This window comes from Carcharhinus amblyrhynchos, chromosome 12 (assembly GCF_965287045.1).
Source record: "Carcharhinus amblyrhynchos chromosome 12, sCarAmb.v2.hapA, whole genome shotgun sequence".
NCBI classification, from domain to species: domain Eukaryota; kingdom Metazoa; phylum Chordata; class Chondrichthyes; order Carcharhiniformes; family Carcharhinidae; genus Carcharhinus; species Carcharhinus amblyrhynchos.
The window spans coordinates 56,070,227-56,088,701 of NC_137335.1; the positions used below are offsets into that span (position 1 = coordinate 56,070,227).

The 18,475-nt window shown below is 40.3% G+C and overlaps 1 protein-coding gene across 1 annotated transcript; it reads right to left on the minus strand.

Annotated features, from left to right (window-relative positions):
- Nucleotides 1–75: 75 nt before the first annotated feature.
- LOC145350993 (creatine kinase M-type-like) lies at nt 76–18,333 on the minus strand. Its single transcript, XM_080200558.1, has 9 exons — nt 17,800–18,333; nt 16,952–16,998; nt 11,036–11,234; nt 9,422–9,576; nt 7,146–7,278; nt 4,808–4,979; nt 3,651–3,774; nt 2,435–2,624; nt 76–455 (listed from the first exon to the last, which is right to left on the minus strand). The coding sequence occupies exons 1-9, from the start codon at nt 17,813–17,815 to the stop codon at nt 277–279; spliced, it is 1,215 nt and encodes a 404-aa protein (XP_080056684.1). The 5' UTR covers nt 17,816–18,333; the 3' UTR covers nt 76–276.
- Between the last annotated feature and the right edge of the window lie 142 nt (nt 18,334–18,475).

Consider the following 18,475-nt stretch of genomic DNA (forward strand, 5'->3'; position numbering starts at 1 on the left):
AAATCTGAAAATATATAACCATTAGTGTGTAGCACCATGGTGTCATTTGTAAATTAGTCATTTTGTATCAACAGATTATTTTTTATCCAGGTTTATTTTGTTCACAGATTACAGGCAAGTGACAATGTAAAACAGCCTGTTACAAAACATATTTGTTACGCACCCTCAAAAATACTTGTAAGGATTCCTTCCTTTGTGCGTAAAGATAGTTTCCATCTCACTGTGTAACTTAATATTTACTGTTATGTGCTGTGTCAGTTATTCATGTATATCAATCTATTTCTGAGTAGGAAGAAGGTCATCAATAGGTCTTCCTTGTTCAATATATTTATCCATGTCAATCAGCAATTTAATGCCATCAACAACCATCTGCAGCAGTTGAACTTCCGAGAAGCCAATTCTATCTACATTGGAAATATCCAAGACCTCACTTTCAGCAGAAGCATTTACTGAACCTGGAAGTAAAGTGAGGACATCAGTGAAATTAATAAGCATAACTTCAGTTTCAATGAATATAACAGAGGAGCGTCTATAAAAATGAACAGAAAGTTAAAACATTTTTTTGGAAGCAATGGTGTAATAATGAGACATTGAGCCATAGGTTACTCTAAAATAATGACCAGGTTCAATTATTTACACATAATGTTACAAGTGAGGGCCAGATGTGCAGCAAAATGCTGAAATCCAGAAGTTGCTGTCTAAGATGTGCCATTCTGCCATTCATTTCATGAAAATGACATCTGTGTCTCCTTCAACATTAAAGGACATTAGTTGCTATATTTGTGCAGTAGATATGAATTACTTGCCACGGAGTAAAATCTTACCTCTGTTTATGTGCCCTTTCGACCATGATATATGTTAATTACTGCCAGCCAATCTCTTTGGCACTGAAAGTTAACTACAATAAGTATGGTGCCTCATTATTCCAGATTTTTATTGTTGGAGATTTTAAATTTTTTTTAATTTTTCATTTTTTTCTCTCAATCTTTTTGTCCCTTTCTATGCTTTTCTTTCTGTATTGATTTAGCATTGAGTTCACCCATTCTAATTTACACTTCCTTCCCAGTCCTTCTGTCAATAATTTCACAAACCTTGGACTGGATTTGTTAAGGAAATATGCAGTTGTTTGTCCTTTTCGAGATTCCTCATTTCCCACATGGTGCCATTATCAACTTGTAGCGTAAAATATCATTGTGATTAAGCATTTGTTGCTCCACTACGGCAACTTATGGCCCCATTATCATTTAATCGGTTGTGTTGCAAGAATTAAAATTATCACTAAATAAAGTTTGTTCATTGAACTGAAACATATAAATACAAGCATTTCTGTCACACCCATTTGCCATGATGCTGTTTACAGTTCTACTACAGGAACCTATGGATTTTGTGTTTTCTAGGACTTCAGCAGACCTAAAAACATACTGTTGCAAAATGAAAGATATACGTGGAGAATGCAGAATGGAAAAAATTTAGTTTTAGTGCTTATTTCAGGATTTTAAAAATATTACACGTTGGTCACAATTGTTGCCCAAGTCTACAACGAAACGATTTGGGTGAGGAACAGAACTAGAATATTCAATGTTGAAATTAAACCAAGAGCATAACAGAATTCTGCAAGGTGGGTTTGTGAGCTGGGAACAGAGAATTCAGAGTAACTTGTCCGTGGTGGGAGTGGAGCTAGAGCAATTCTGGTCAGAAGCTGGAAAACAAATTTAGCAGTTTAATAATGACAGAATGATGCACTGCAGGACTGGCTGTTTTGAAAGTTGGCTCCTTCTGCACTATAGGGACTCTATGATATTCTGGTAATAGAAGTTCAAAGATAGGAATTGGACATGAGATGATTGAAACACGAGCATCAATTTTTTGCTTGGAGATGTGCAGAAAACATACTTCCAGAATGTCATTTTTAACTTTAATTAGCACCCAAATGATGACCAGAATGTGGAGGAAAAATTAACCTCATAAAATGAATTGTCAAGTAAGTATATCAAAATAAAACTGTGAGAAATTGATGATTACAGAAAGTAAAAGCATTCTAGTCAAATTATATGAGATATGCTAAAACTGCTATACTGGAAATAGAATATTTTTTGCTTTCAAAATAAAACATACACCACAGCTTTGTATAAGTATATGGTTTAACACAATGTACAAATGGATGTGTTAGGATAGTGAGCAAACAAAAAGGTACATAGACAATACATCAGCTTGACGAGTGGAAATACCATTTGGAAATGCATTTCTCTTGAACCATAAGAAAGTTAGAGGTTAGTATATTGCAATGAGGTAACATGAACTTAAAACATGAGATGTATATGTGCTAAATGTTATTTTGTGTTTACTTATTAATGTATTCAGAATTGTGCCACACATAATTTATCTTTTTATTCATATTAAATAAATTTTATATAAAAGTATTTTAATACAGTACCAGTAACGCTTTTTGCGAGACGTAACCTCTGCAAGATCTCACCAAACTTCTTATGTTTACTGATGTGCTTCAGTCTAATGTGGACACTTGCCCGCAAACCAGTGCCAAGATCCGAAGGGCAGGTTGACACATAACCTAGATTGTCCTTCCAGATGAAGGGGTGCTTTTTCTGAAGATATATTTCTTCAAGCTAAATCAACAAACAGAATTAGTTCTCCATCGTCTAAAAATGTGTAACTCAATACTAGTCCTCAGCAAATAGAGAAAAACAGTTCTCTTGTGACACGTTACTCCTTCAAATACCAGGTTGATTTCTAAATCTACTTAATTAATGACTATCTAGATTTTTTTTACTCTTTCACTGGGCATGAACCTTGCTGGCTAGGCCTAATTTTTATTGCCTGTCCTTAATAGCTGTTGAGGAGGAGATGGTGGTGAGCCAACTAATTGAACTGCTGGAGTCTATGTGATGAAGGTACACCCACAGTGCTGTTAGGCAGGGAGTTCCATTATTTTGACCCAGTGACAGGGAAGGAGTGGTGATAGTTCCATGTCAGGATAATGTGTGACTTGGAGAACTTGCATGTAGTAGTGCTCCCTTGCATCCCACGATATTCAACATCATAAATGTGCTCTCTTGTACATGTCTCATTTTTGAGGGGATGTTGCCATTTAACATATTTGCTGCCTATTCATCTTTTCCCAGAACTGACCATTATCACACATATACAGGCTACTCAAAAAAAAATGTGCTGTCTAGCAAAGATTTGCCCTCCTATTTTACTGGGAAATGCCAAATCACTAGTTGAGAATGAGCAGAAAGGAAGAAATTTCAGCTGCATTGTACCTCCCCTCATTTTCATGCTTTATTTCCATTTTACCTTCTTCCAGGTCTCATGCACTGATCCAAAAGGAGTGTACTAAAGCTTCTAACAAACATCTAGTTAATTCTTTGGAATTGCTAAAGAGCACATTGATGTACCTTTTCCTCTAATGATATTAACAGTCCATAGGATAAACTTCCTGCAGGCATTTCTGCCAGATGTGAAAAAAAAGAATGGAAACATCTGTGGCGAATTTCCTGTATCTCATTATTGGCAATGCATTTTCGGTTTCATTTCAGTTTTCCAACATCTGCAGCATTTTGTACCTATTTTACCGATACTTTCAAAAAAGATCAATTGAACGTGGTGAGGATATACAAGCCATTACATACCTTTTTAAGAATTGAACAAAAATGTATAAAGACTTGCTTCATATTTCCTCCTTGTTGCATAGAAGTAATGCGTAGATGGTCTTCTTTATTGACCCAGATAATAAAATTTTTCATTTCATTGTGCCTGCAGAACATAAATTTATAATTTTGCATATGGTGCCAAGTTTATTTGAACTGCACAAGGGTTAAAAGAACCTAATTCAAATGAGTTTCTATCGGAAAAGGGTGGTGGTGAATCAGACGCACTGAGCACTGCCTTTGCACCACCCCCCCCCCCGCCTGGTTTAGCCCAGGGCAGGAAGACTCGAGCAGCCTTCCTTTGAGATGCTAATTGAGGCCTTTCATTATAAACTATAACTGAGGGTCAGCCTCAGGAAAAACCTGAGTAGGTCTGGGACCTGGTAGAGGTATCCCTCCTTGCCAGGCACTTTGTGCCTAATTGAGGCTCCCATCAATGGGAACAGAGAGACCCAGAGTAAGACCCCCGTCTATATTTTAAATGGAGTCCCCCCACACCCCTTCTACCATTCACTGGGACCTCCCTATCAGACACCAGCCAATCCACATCACTCACCCTTTTCCTGGGGTTCCATCATTAACCCCCTATGTAGGCTGCAATGCATTATCTCTGATTGGCCAGTTGCTGTCAGATGGACATCTGCCCAGCAGCAAGATGTCCAAGATAGGTGGAATCCCTTCTCAGAAGCCAGGAAGCCCAACAACCAAATGGATAAATACCTTACTGCAATTTAATAGGATTTCCTGAAAGTAGCTCTGGTGGGGTTGCCACCAGATTGTAAATTGCACAAACTGCCTTTTATGGATGTTATACTCAATTTTAAAACATGTAAATTATTATTTCTCTGTCTAGTACCCATGGTCAAGGCCAGCTGAGGCCAGATCTCCCTTTGATTCCTTTCTTCATCCTCTCCGCTATACTTGTCTCTCCAGACCACAGGTATTTTATAGACAGTTACTCACCAGTCTCTTACTTTGAATTGGCAACAGGAGAAGCAGGATGGCATTAGTTCACTTGGTATATGATTTCAGATCAGAAAGTAAGTAACATGGTGAAGCTGAACCCAGGATGTGTAGATTGCAATGTACTGTTACATTGCACTTGACAAACATTTTAAGTTTAAAGGAAAAATGCTCACCACACTCCCCGAGCATCTGGCCAATCTCTAGCCATACCAGATGAAAGCATCAATGGAGAAATAAGGTTATCAGTAAGAATTCCAGCAGCGGTCAGTCCCTTAAGTCCCTCTTCACTCAAGTTCTTCAGCGAATGATAAGTTCCCTTAAATTCACCATCTAATGCATTGAGGGCTGTGGATGATAATTTGTTAGCAGAAAATAATTGGAAACAGGTATGGTTAAGACAGATAATACTGGAGAAGGAGCTCATGATTTTATGTGCTTTTTACTTCAAATAATTAAAACATCTTGTTTAACAATTTATTTATCTATCCAACACAAAAAGCAAGGCTGCACTGTGCTCCGCCTGCCCACAGGTGGACATCCCTTCTGCCTTGGCTAATATTCATACCTCAACATTCCAAAAAAGATTATCTGGTCATTATTCCATTTCTGGTAGTGGGAGTTTGCTGAATACAAATTGGCTCTTAAAGTATTTAATTGTCATACAGACATCTGGTTGTTGTGAAAGGCACCGGGGCGAATTTTACTGTCCCACCTGCCACGGGAATCAGAGTGAGTGAGGGATGGACCATAGAAAGGTCCATTGACCTTGAGCAGGATTATGTGGTTTCAGGGCCAGTGAGGCCAGCAACTGCCACCCACCATTTCAATGCCAGTCTTTCTCTAAATTAAAAAAGAAATTGGTAAGCACTCGGGGCAATTGAATCTATCTATTTCCTTTGGGATGGGATATATTTATATATTCAGTGGCACATGATAATTTTCACATTTTGAACAAAATATGTTGGCATAACTTAGCTGAACCTGATGCAACATCTCAATAATGCAAACAAAATGCACCACGGTTTATTTTCCTCAGTCCCCTACACTGAACCCTTCCTCCCCAGTCCATATAACCGAAAGGTGTAAAGCAGGCAACCACTGTAGCTATCTTGCAATCCAATATTCATTGATTATAACCTGAAAAATCAAACAGGGCATCACTGTTCGTTCATAAAGAAAAAAAATTCCAACGCAACATAATGGCAGGCCAGTGAGATCTTTTCTGTAGAGCAATAGCTAATAGTGCATTGTAATTTTTAACTGAAGATTGTCTTATTTAAAAGCTGCACACTTCCATTGACAGAGGTGTTCCTCTATTCTAATACTAGAGTGCAGGCACTTTCTTATTTTGAATGGGTGATGATCAAATTCTGCTCACATAGTTTGCTATTATCTAAAATTGTATGGTCACATGGAATCACAGACAGACAAATAGATGAAAAAGTGGGAATAAATGCTTCATCAGCATCCAGACTATTCTCTGAATAGCAGCTGAAAAAAACAGCACAAAGCTTTGTGTTATTTTCAGTTGCTCCTGCTGATGGATCATCAATAGCTGCTTTCCCTTTCTATCGGGACGATGTGTGAAACAGCTATGGGGAGGGCTTTTCCGCTCCCATAACCCCACCGTTGGATTGTCCATTCAAATCCGTGTGAGGATACAGCAACGTGAAACATAACAGGTCAACTACGACATGCACCTGATGAGTAGAACTCGCTGGAGGTATACAGGTGAGTACAGACCCAGAGTGGGAGAAGGTCAAGCTCGTGGCAATTCCTGCTAGCATCCCCATGGCATTGCCACTTCCCAGGCAGTGCCCACCCCAGGGGGCAACATCCAGGTGGAGCTACCCCCAGGGGGCAGTACTCAGGCAGTGCTGGGTGTTCTGTGAGACTGGGGGGGGTGGGGTGGAGTTGCGTGTTTGGGTATTCTGTGGGGAAGGGACATTGAAACGCCCCAGGGGAAGTGCCGGAAGGGAGTTCTTTGCAAGAAAGGAGTTGGGGAGAATCAATCCTTTGAAAAACCTAAGTTGCTGGCAGGGTTGGTTCAATCAGCATGATGAGATGGGACCTGGCTACTTCTCGCAACTTTCTCCCTTAAAGGGCATTAATGAACCAGGTGGGTTTTTATGACAATGCTTTCATGATCATCAGACTTTTTATTGAATTCAAATTTCAACATCTGCTGTGGTGGATTTGAACATCCGTCCCTAGTTCTTCCTTTGGGTCTCTGGATTACGAGTCCAGTGACGTTATGCCGCTACTTTCCAGGGATGGGTGAAAACCTGATTGCAGGAATTCACACATGGATCATTGAGGAGTAGAATTTTACAGTCCTGTCAAGGCAGGTGCAGAGCTATAAAATGCAACGAGCTGTTCAGAAGTCCATTGACCAGCAGAACTGGAAAATACCACTGGCGGGAGGGGCTGTAAAATTCCCGTCATTGGAGTTTTAAGTTCAATTTTATGCAATATTCAGCTTCTGCAGTTGAATAAACAAAAACAAATCACCTTCTATTGCAAGTTTTTCCAGGGCACGTCTTTCTCCACGACTGCAGTGTGGTGGGAAACAAAAATCATCGACATTGCGTCCTGCACTCACTTGACAGGTCAAGACATACTGGCCATCTAAATCAGCTCCACCCTGCAGGGGAATAGTAATAAATAAGTACAAATCCTTCATTAACTAACCATTCAGTTGTTGGTAATTAATGGATATCAGGAACATAGATATAAGGGTTTCGATTTGTAGATTTAGTGGAACTACTGTCATTGTACACTGGCATCCTAATTTTATGGTTAGGTAATAGTATACATTTTACTTTGACCTGAAGTCATTTGCTTGTATCAGTGCAAGATTTGTGGCATGATTTATATGTGGCGTCATTTGGACAAGCAATGGGATCTCTCCAGGAAGAATGTGAGCACTTCTTCAGCTATGCATTGACTGCAGTATAACTGCAAAGAGTGAAGCAAAGTCAGAAACTGGACTTTCTGAACAGTTTTTAAACTTAATTTCTAACCTCTCAAATGTGAACAGAGGCTGCTGACTTCACTAACTAGAGAATAGGACTTGGTGCCAGAATTACAAATCAGGTCTATTGGCCCAAGTCATTCAAAACGTCTACTGCATCTCAAATTGTGCCTGTAGTGCACTCTGTAAAGTGCACATCAGTAAAATCTTTCCATCAGAAATCATCAATAAAAAAAAGTAGAAACAACAAATGGTCCAGACCTATAGCATAATTGATAACATATTCCCAAAATACAAGCGGAGGGTGCTAAAGTTTGATAAGGATTAATTATGAGTGTTTGAATGGGTAAGGAAGTTTCTGAAAATGTGACTAGAAAATTAAATATCCATTATAAATGCTAATTTTTAAAAATTGGAACAAAGATGAAGACTGATGCCTTCAGCAGTAAAGGTAAAGTCACCTTAGTCCCAGATGACCATAGGCTGCTCTCTCCTTTGGCAGAGAAAGCTGACTGATTTTAACCTGAGGATCACCACACCTCAACTAAGGGGTGAAGTTGAGAACACAGGCCTTCATGAATAGCCTCAACTAGCACAGGAATTGAACCCATGCTGCTAGTATCATTCATGCATCACAAACCAGCCATTCAGCTAACTGAGCTAATCAACTATCAACAAACAGTAACTCAGATTTTATTGCACCTTTAGTGCAGAAAGGTGTCACTTGACAGCTCAGGATCAGAAGTAGAAAGAGAATAAGACCAATTGACAGAGGCACTGGTAAAGAGGTCCTTTAGAGGATGTTTTTGAAGGTGGGAAGAGATGCAATGTGACAAAGGGCTTGGGGAGGGAATTCCGGAACGTTGGAGCAAGATGGCTGAAGGTTTTGCCATTGATAATGGGATATTGGAAAGAGAAATGTACAGTTGATAAGAGCTAGAAGAGCAGAGGGTGAGGGTAGGGGTGTGATTGGGGGAGGTTGTTAAGGAGGAATTTGTTAATGAAAGATTTAAAATAGATACACAGTAGGGTAATGAAGCAGTCAATCTCCTTTTGCCTTCCTTCATGGTTTTGTAACGTTGCAGTTAGAAGAATTTGTTTCAACACAGCTGCTAAGTATGTGGAGCAGATTTCCAGCAAATACAGTTAAAACTGTGTTTACTAATTTATTCAAAAAACATAATAGCTATCTAATTTTGAATGGATTAAAGGCCATAGGAAAAAACACAGCCTAAGATGATTAAACGCACTATGGGCCGATGGTCTGTGTGCTGCACAAGGCTGATGGGATATTGAGAAGGGGAGGGGGTATTGTGGTTGGTTATGGAGTGACAGAATGACAGATAGCACTTGATTTGTAGACAGTATTGGCTAAGTAAGAAGTCTCACAACTCCAGGTTAAAATCCAATAGGTTTATTTGGATTCACAAGCTTTCAGAATGCTGCTCCTTCATCAAGTGAGTCGCCTGATGAAGGAGCAGCACTCCGAAAGCTTGTGCTTCCAAATAAACCTGTTGGACTTTAACCTGGGGTTGTTAGACTTCTTACTGTGCCCACTCCAGTCCAACGCAGGCATCTCTACCTCAGTATTGGCTAAAGTTGAATCATGGCAATGTGAGCTGCTACTTATTGTTGAGTTTTGCGATATTACTTTGTGGGTTAAGTATTTAGGTGTAACTGTAACTAAAAATTAAATGGCAAGTTTGAACTTTGATGAGGATCATTGTGTATTGTCTGTGGGACCTATCTGATGGGCTGAATGGCCTGTTCTTATTCTATGTAGAAATTACAAAATGAATTTTAAAAAAGCTACCTTTAAGTTTTCTGGATTTAAGTCACTTCTGTGCATTTGAATTTGTTGATAACCACGGTGATAAAGTTCAATAAGCGGATCGAAGAACTCCATGAAGACAGTGTATGATTCCGCATCTCCAGCCACACAACCCACAGTTCTGGTACAAGAATGTTCTAAATGGAGAAGAAAGTAATTAATTGGTGTCAAATAAATTCTTTCTTCCATAACAAAGTTTTAAGTAAGAAACATTGTTCAGGGCCTTTTGTCAGGAAATGGTAATGAAATAAAAATCAAGGAAATCCAGTGATTTGCCATGTGTTCTGCTGGGTATATGTTTTTATAAATTATGTGAATATGGAAGTGGTGAAGGGACAGTTTGGCTAGTTTGGTGAAACTAGTGCTTTTGATATGTTGATAAGTATAGAAACCCTGTAAACAGACATTTACCCAAGGCAAGTTGGTGACAATGGAAAATAGAACATCAAGAGTTTGAGTAAAATATCAAAGGAAGAGATGCAATATGAACAGGGATGGCATAGTGGCACAACAGTTAGTACTGCTGCCTTACAGCTCCAGGGATCTGGGTTCAATTCCTGGCTTGAGTTTGCATGTTGTCTGCGTGGGTTTCCTCTAGGTGCTCTGGTTTTCTCCCATAGTCTAAAAAATGCAGGTTAGGTGAATTGGCCATGCTAGATTCTCCCTCAATGTACCCGAACAGGCACTGGGTGTGATGACTAGGGGATTTTCACAGTTACTTCATTGCAGTGTTAATGTAAGCCTACTTGTCACTAATAAGTAAACTTAACTTTACGGAGGTAATTAAACGTGTCTTCAGAGGAGATTAATGAGAGAGAGAGAAAATAGTATATTTACAATTTCAACATGAGGGGAGGAAGTGGCATGATGGACAAATGATCCAGAAGATCCAGGGTAATTCTCTGGAAACCCGGGTTCAAAATGCACCACAGCAGATGGTGAAATTGAATTCAAAAAAATCTGGAATTAAATATCTAATCATGACCATGAAACCATTGTTGATTACTGTAAAAACCTGTCTGCCTGTGCACCACTAGGTCTGAGAAGAGAAACATTGATGAGGATCATTGTGCATTGTCTGTGGGACATACTTGATGAGCTGAGTGACTTGCTCTTGTTCTATGTACTGAGATTTTCCACTCATGCTCACCCCAAGGCCAGAAATTCCCACCCAAGATCAATAGACCTTGGCCTGTTCTGCCCCTGCCCACTACGATTCCCATGGTGGGTGGGATGGGAAAATTCCACCCAACATCTTTAAAGTCTTCTATTATTTTGTGTTCTTTCTTTGATTTATAAATTCTGTTATTCATCTCACTATAAAACAAAAGAAGTCAGCTCAGAGCTTAGTGATAGTGAGAAACTGAACATTTGCAAACAATGGACAAATCACCAGGAACGAGTCAGATCAGAGCAGCCAAACTGAAATACCAGTGGTTAATGAAGAGTGAGTGCCTTACATTTAATACAGCACTTTAATACAATATTCCTACAGATGTAACATTTACAAATGTTTTATTTAATGATGCAGTAAAATGCGACAATGTTAATTTTATTCAATGAAATCTAAAGTGACTCTATTAAAATGTCACTTACCAGAATTCTCTACCCCAGGTTGGATGACATCATCCAGTGTGAAGCCACTTTGGGTTGCTCTACCTCTGAGTCTCTTGTACATTTTAATTGTGAGTATCTCTGCCATATAGGTCTGATTTTTAGCCAAATTTGGAAATTCTTCTTCAGCAGACAATTTTTTAAGCTTAATTGAAGCTCCAGGGTCACATGGAGTTAATTGCTAAAATTATAAACAATCGTATCAGCATCAATTTGATAGATTTAAATAACAATTCTTTTTAATATGGGAGATGATACTATAGAATAGGGAACATGAAGATGGAAACTCAGTCTGAGCACTCTCATATATTTCTGGTATATAGACTGTAATTAGGCCTGAACTACTCAAATAATTTAAACTGCATGATTTTGGGCAGTATGTAGCACAGCGGTTAGCACTGCTGCTTCATAGCTCTAGGGACCTGGGTTCGATTCCCGGCTTGGGTCACTGTCTGTGTGGAGTTTGCACATTTTCCTCATGTCTGTGTGGGTTGCCTCCGGGTGTTCCTGTTTCCTCCCACAGTCCAAAGATGTGTGGGTTAGGTTGATTGGCCATGCTAAAATTCCCCCTTAGTGTCCTAAAATGCTTAGGTTAGAGGGATTAGCGGGTAAAATATGTAGGGATATGGGGGTAGGGCCTGGGTGGGATTCTTGTTGGTGCAGACTCAATGGGCCGAAGGGCCTCTTTCTGCGCTGTAGTATTCTATGATTGTGTCATACTACATTCCACATCTACTTATTTTTGATTGATATCATACTTTTAAAAAATTAATTTATGGGATGAGAGCATCACTGGCTAGGCCAGCATTTACTGTCCAGCCTTATTTACCCTTGAGAAGGTGGTGGTGAGCTGCCTTCATGAACTGCTGCGGTCTCTGAGGTGTAGGTACACTCACAGTGCTATTAGGGAGGGAATTCCAGGATTTTACCGAGCAACTGTGAAGGAACAGCAACATATTTCCAAGCCAGGATGGTGAGTGACTTGGAGGGAAACTTCCAGGTGGTGGTGTTCCTATGTGTTTGCTGCCCTTGTCTTTCTGGTTAGTAGTGTTGTGGGTTTGGAAGATGCTGCCTAAGGAACCTTGTTGAGTTTTTGCAGTGCATCTTGTATACAGCTGCTACTGTGGTGCAGGGATTGAATGTTTGTGGAGGAAGTTGTGTGGTTATGACTAAGCCAAACGCAGATGCTTGACTGTCATGACGTTTTAACTTGTATTTTGCATTGGGTTATAACTAGCTTAAAACCCATAGTTACAAAGAATCCTTCATCAAATGAAAGCCATCAGCATAGAGAAATGCAAATTGGCTGCAGTAGGCTTAACATAGTGCAGGAAGGCAAACAGGGATGTCTGAACCACAGGAGTGATTGCATTAGGTTGTAGCATACTTTGTGATTATATAAAATTGGCTAACAATTCATTGTTGATGAGGGTCATGCAGCCTTCTATGTGGATAGCTGTGAATCTATTCGAATTGTGAATGATGCAATTGTCTGCTGCCTTTTGTTTCTGCATTTTTCCAGGGGGTTGACATTGTATTTCTGCACAAAGCCTTTTTCCCAGGGAGAACCAGTTTTAGCTTTTGATCAGTAATAGACAGGTTCTTTGTTTTATATTTATACCATCCCAGCAGACAACCTAGGGGAGTCTGAAATTATAGCAAGTAAGCTCCTGTTTTAAAAGTTATATTTAGTAAAAAAAATGAGTGGTGTCCTTATTATGTTGTGCATCAAAGAATTGCAAACTGTACCAGTCTTTGTTTTATTTTGCGTACTGTCTGCTTATTTTGTTTTGATTTGGACTCTGGGGCCAGATTTTCATGAGGGAGATGTGTATCTGGAAGTTTCCCGACTTTATTTAGAAGCCTTCCACCTGCCAGACTTTCATTCTGGGTGACGGGCGGATGGCAAGGTTAACAGGCTGGAATACAATGTGGAAAAGCATGAGGTTATACACTTTGAAAGGAGGAATGGAAGCATAGACTATATTCTCAATGGGAAAATGCTTAGGAAATCAGAAACACAAAAGGACTTGGAAGTCATTGTTCAAAATTCTCTTAAGGTTAACGTACAGGTTCAGTCCGCAGTTAGGAAGGCAAATGCAATGTTAGCATTCATGTTGAGAGGGCTAGAATACAAGAGCAGAGATGTACTTCTGAGGCTGTATAAAGCTCTGGTCAGGCCCCATTTAGAGTATTGTGAGCAGTTTTGGGCTCCATATCTAAGGAAGGATGTGCTGGCCTTGGAAAGGATCCAGAGGAGGTTCACAAGAATGATCCCTGGAATGAAGAGCTTGTCGAATGAGGAACGGCTGAGGACTCTGTGTCTGTACTCGTTGGAATTTAGAAGGAGAAGGGGGGATTTTATTGAAAATTACAGGATACTGCGAGGCCTGGTTAAAGTGGATGTGGAGAGGATGTTTCCACAAGTAGGAAAACTAGAACCCGGGGCACAATCTCAGGCTAAAGGGATGATCCTTTAAAACAGAGTTGAGGAGGAATTTCTTCAGGCAGAGAGTGGTAAAAATGTGGAACTCTTTGCTGCAGAAGGCTGTGGAGGCCAGGTCATTGAGTGTCTTTAAGACAGCGATAGATAGGTTCTTAATTAATAAGGGGATCAGTGGTTATGGGGAAAAAGGAGGAAAATGGGGATGAGAAAAATATCAGCAATGATCAAATGACGGAGCAAACTTGATGGGCTGAGTGGTCTAATTCTGCTCCTATGTCTTATGGGCTAATGCCTGCCTCAATTAATGTAACGTGGATATAACACAGTTGTAATGTTTAATGTCAGCTCCTTAAACTCTTACCCCTCACTTCCTCCTGACTCCCACCCACTCCAAATGCCCCCATATCCTCTTCAGGCCCCATTATTTATCTTATGCCCCCTCCATGGCAGCATAGACCCTATGCACCTTCCATGGCCACCATGTATCATACATACCTATTCTCCCAGTTCCACTGTGTTTGGAATCAATGAGCTATTGACAAGTCGGGCAAGCCTTTGAAATGATTCATAAACTCACATAAACAGAGACTTTGAAATAATCCTTTGAAAAAAAAGCTCAGCTTGCAACCTCTTAAATGTGTCAAAAACCATAGTTATCCACAGTATCAATCATAGAACAGTTACAGCACATGAAACTATTCAGCCCATTGGGTGGAATTTTACAAGATTTTTTCTCAGTGTCCAGCAAACATGAAAATGGGAGAGTTCCTGATCCGTTTTTTGGGGTGAGTTTTCACTCGCAATTTTATGCACTTAGTGAAAAAATGGTCTAGACTGTTTCGAGCTGCTGCAGGCAGTCGCCAGCCAGCCTGTAGATGGAGCTACTGTGCGTTGCAGACCTCTCATTCTACACATGCTCAATAGAAACTGCAGGTCTGACAGAGTGAGACCTGTCAGGCTGTTAATTATGCAGGCAGCCTCAACCAGCTTCCCCTCGCCGGAATCGTGGGGGCCCACAGCCAATCGTGAGCCCCACAGTGCATTGGTATCTAACCCCTGCCGCCCATCCCACCGCTGATCCCATTGCAGAGTGTACAGTGAGCCCTCTTTCCCCCTTTCATATCTCGCCCTGATAGGCAGCCCCCGCCCTACCCCTCTCCACCCCCGCCCACCCATCCCCCCCTCCCCCGACCTGGGGTTCTGGATTTAATCTTATGTAATGAAGCTGAGCAAATGATTGAAGTATCAGTAGTGGAGTATTTTGTAGATACCAATCAAAGTTCTAAACTGGGGAAGGCTGATTTTTATAAGACCAGATACGATTTGGCCCGAGTAGATTGGGAGCACACACTTTAAGGCAAATCTGTGACAGAACAGTGGGACGTATTCAAGAGGAAATATGGTGAATATGACTCAAAAACCTCAATTAAACCTGCCTCTGTCACATTTTTTAAATTCATTCATAGGGCATAGACATGGCTAGCTGGCCAATATATATTACCGATTCTTAGTTACCCTCGTTCACAGGGCAGTTGAGAATCAATCACATTGCTCTGGTTCTGGAGTCACATGTAGGCCAAACCAGGTAAGGACAGCAGATTTCCTTCCCTAAAGGAGATTAGTGAACAATGCATTTTTGATCCTAACCACTCATTGCATGAGAAAGGTTTTCCTCATTTGACCATTGTTTCTTTGCCAATTCCTTTAAATCCGTGTTCTCTTCTTCTCAATCCTCCTACCAAATGAAACAGTTCCTTTCTATCTATTCTGCCCAGATCCCTCATGATTTAGAATACTTCCATCAAATCTCCTTGCAACCTACTCTTCTCCAAGGAGGACAGTCCCAACTTCTCTAATCTTTCTACATACGTGAAGTTCCTCACCCCTGGAGCGATTCTTCTGAACATTTTCTGCACATTCTCTAATGCCTTCGCATTCTTACATAACTGCATGCAAAACTCTAGATGAGATCAAACCTGTGCTTTATACAAGTTCAGCATTATTTATTTGCTCTTGTACTCTATGCCCCTATTGATAAAGCCCATTGCTTTATTAATCAATCTCTCAAGCTATTGTGACACATTTAATCACTTACATCCTTTAATCACTTACACCCAGGTCTCTCTGTGCCTGTACCCTCTTTACATTATACCATCACCCTGCATTCTTCCTACCAAATGAGTCACTTCACACTTTTCTGCATTAAATTTCATCTGCCACTTTCCATCCATTCCACCAACCTGTCTATGTCCTTTTGAAGTTGTATACTCTTCTCTTTGTGGCTCACAATTTTGTATCATCCGCAAATTTTGAAATTGGGCTCTACACACCAAGGTTCAGGTTGTTAATATATATCAAGAAGAGCAGGGGTCCTAACACCATTCCCTGGGGAGTTCCACTATGAAACTTCCTCCAGTCTGGAAAACAACCACTCACCTCAAATCTTTGTTTCCTGTCACTCAGCCAATTTTATATCTATATTGCTAATGTCCCTTTCATTCCATGAGCTCTAACTTTGCTCACAAGTCTGTTGTCTTGCATTCTGTCAAACACCTTTTGGAAATCCATGTACACTACATCAATAGCATTACCCTCATCAACCCTCTCTGTTACTTCACAAAAAAGACCTACTGGTTAGTTAAACATGATTTGCTTTAACTAATCCAAACTGGTTTTCCTTAATTAACTTGCATTTGCCCAAGTGACTACTAAATTCATCCTAAATTATTGTTTCTAAAGGCTTTCCCACAATTCAGGTTAAATTGACTGTAGTTGCTGGGCTTATCTTTACATCCTATTTCAAACAAGAATGTAGTATTTGTAATTCTCAACCCTTTGGTACCTCTATTGAATCTAATGAGAATTGGAAAATGATGATCAATAAACATTGCTTGCTGAGTTTTAAGTAGATTCACTCAGCATTCATAATAAGGTCAACTGGCAACTGTATCCAACAAAACATGCTGAACAGACAACCTCATTATGAATACTTGGCTGAGCTATAAGAATGACTAATGCATTAAGATCACATCAAGCAACGTTTATACTTTTGCAGAGGGGACAGAAAGTTTTGTTTGATTGATATCTCTACCACCTTTGTTCCTTTGACGTTATTTTAACTGCTGTGTGTTTCCTTACACAAGATCAAAAGGTGTGGAATGAAATGAGTCAAATAATTCTTCCCTGAACTGCTTCTAATGCAATTATACATTTTTCTCAAATAAGGAAACCATACTATGCATGGTAACTCCAGATGTAGTCTCATCAATGCCTTGTACAGCTGCAGTGAAACTTCCCTACATTTATATTCCATTCCCTAACAAAGCTTGTTTGGGACAAATCAATATACACATGCTACAAACTCTGATGTGACTCCTCTTCATTTCCACAATTCATTTCCTTGTCTGCAATGTAAATACAGAAGATTAACTTTGTCCATCCAGAATACAAACCTCCAAAATATGCTTGTACTTCAGACTAAGGGGCATTTCCAGTGGAGCTGTGAGGAACAACAAAATCACAATTTGTAACTTCTGCAGAAATATTTTAAAAATCTACATTTTAACAATGCAAAATCATAAAGAAATGACAACAAAGCTCAGGACAAAAAATTGGGAAGTACCTATGCTATTGTGGTTCAATTGAAAAATCAATGGCCAATTATCATTGTATGATGCCATTATCAAGATAGAGGAAGGTGAATTGAATGGACTTTTTCTGTCCAATAATTCCTTTATCCCCATCAATATGCTGCTTCTTCCCTGCTGCCATCAGACCTTTGAACGGACCTACCTCACATTAAGTTGATCTTTCTCTACTCCCTAGCATAGACTATAACATTACATTCTGCACCCTCTCCTTTTCTTCTCTACAGTATGCTTTGTCTGTATAGTAAGAAGTCTCACCACACCAGGTTAAAGTCCCACAGGTTTATTTGGTATCACGAGCTTTCCAAGCGTTGTTCCTTCCTCAGTTTTCAGTTTGGGAAGCGCTCCGAAAGCTCATGATACCAAATAAACCTGTTGGACTTTAACCTGATGTTATGAGACTTCTTACTGTGCCCACCTCAATCCAACACCGGTATCTCCACGTCTTGTCCGAAGAGCATGCAAGAAACAATACTTTTCACTGTATACAGGTGACAATAATAAATCAAATCCAATCAAATCACCATTGCCTATGGTCATTTTCACACTATAAAACTCTTTTGACCATTTTCTTTTCTGGGCTTTTCACCTGTTGACTTGCTTTCCAACAGTTTGCCTTCCTAACGATTGTATTTGAATAAAGTCATACTCACGTTTGAGTTTCCACATGGCTGCAGCGGCTGGGGGCACAGCGAGGCTCTGTAAATTACTCAGTGGAATAGTGTAACTGGTTAGAGCGGCAGGTCACACCATTTACATCTGAGTGTTGATATTACTTCATGTGTGACCTTGATGGTGAAGCTGCCACAACTCAGCAGCTGGGATTCCTCTCTCTCGCTCTCTGCTCCTTTATCCAGCCGAGACAGCAGAGAGCCAGACTCCTTCCTGCAGGGAAACTTCCCAAACTGGGAACTGCAGCAGACAGCCGGAGGGAGAGCTCACACCCACATGTCACTACACTGCATGTTTCTGTTTTCAGGTGGGTGAGGAGGAATCCGCTGCACTCACTGGGCTGTTGGAGGAAGGACAGTTCCGCTCGGTAACAATCAATGTGATCAATGGACACCCTCCAGGTCTACTGGAGCCGCTGGCCGACAACTGCCACCTCGGTTAAACAGAGATCAAAAGAGTAGATAGTGGCTGAGATATATCCCCGCTCCAGATTCCCAGTTGTGATAGGAAGCCGCCTGCAGCATGACAACTGTTGCCCTTGCGGAAAGCATGTGTAATATTCAGGACAGTCTCCTGCTGTCCATGAAGGGCGTGATCGAAATCTTTACACTACCAAACAAGGCAGCAGTTACCTTCTAACTGGAAGCGTGGAGGGCA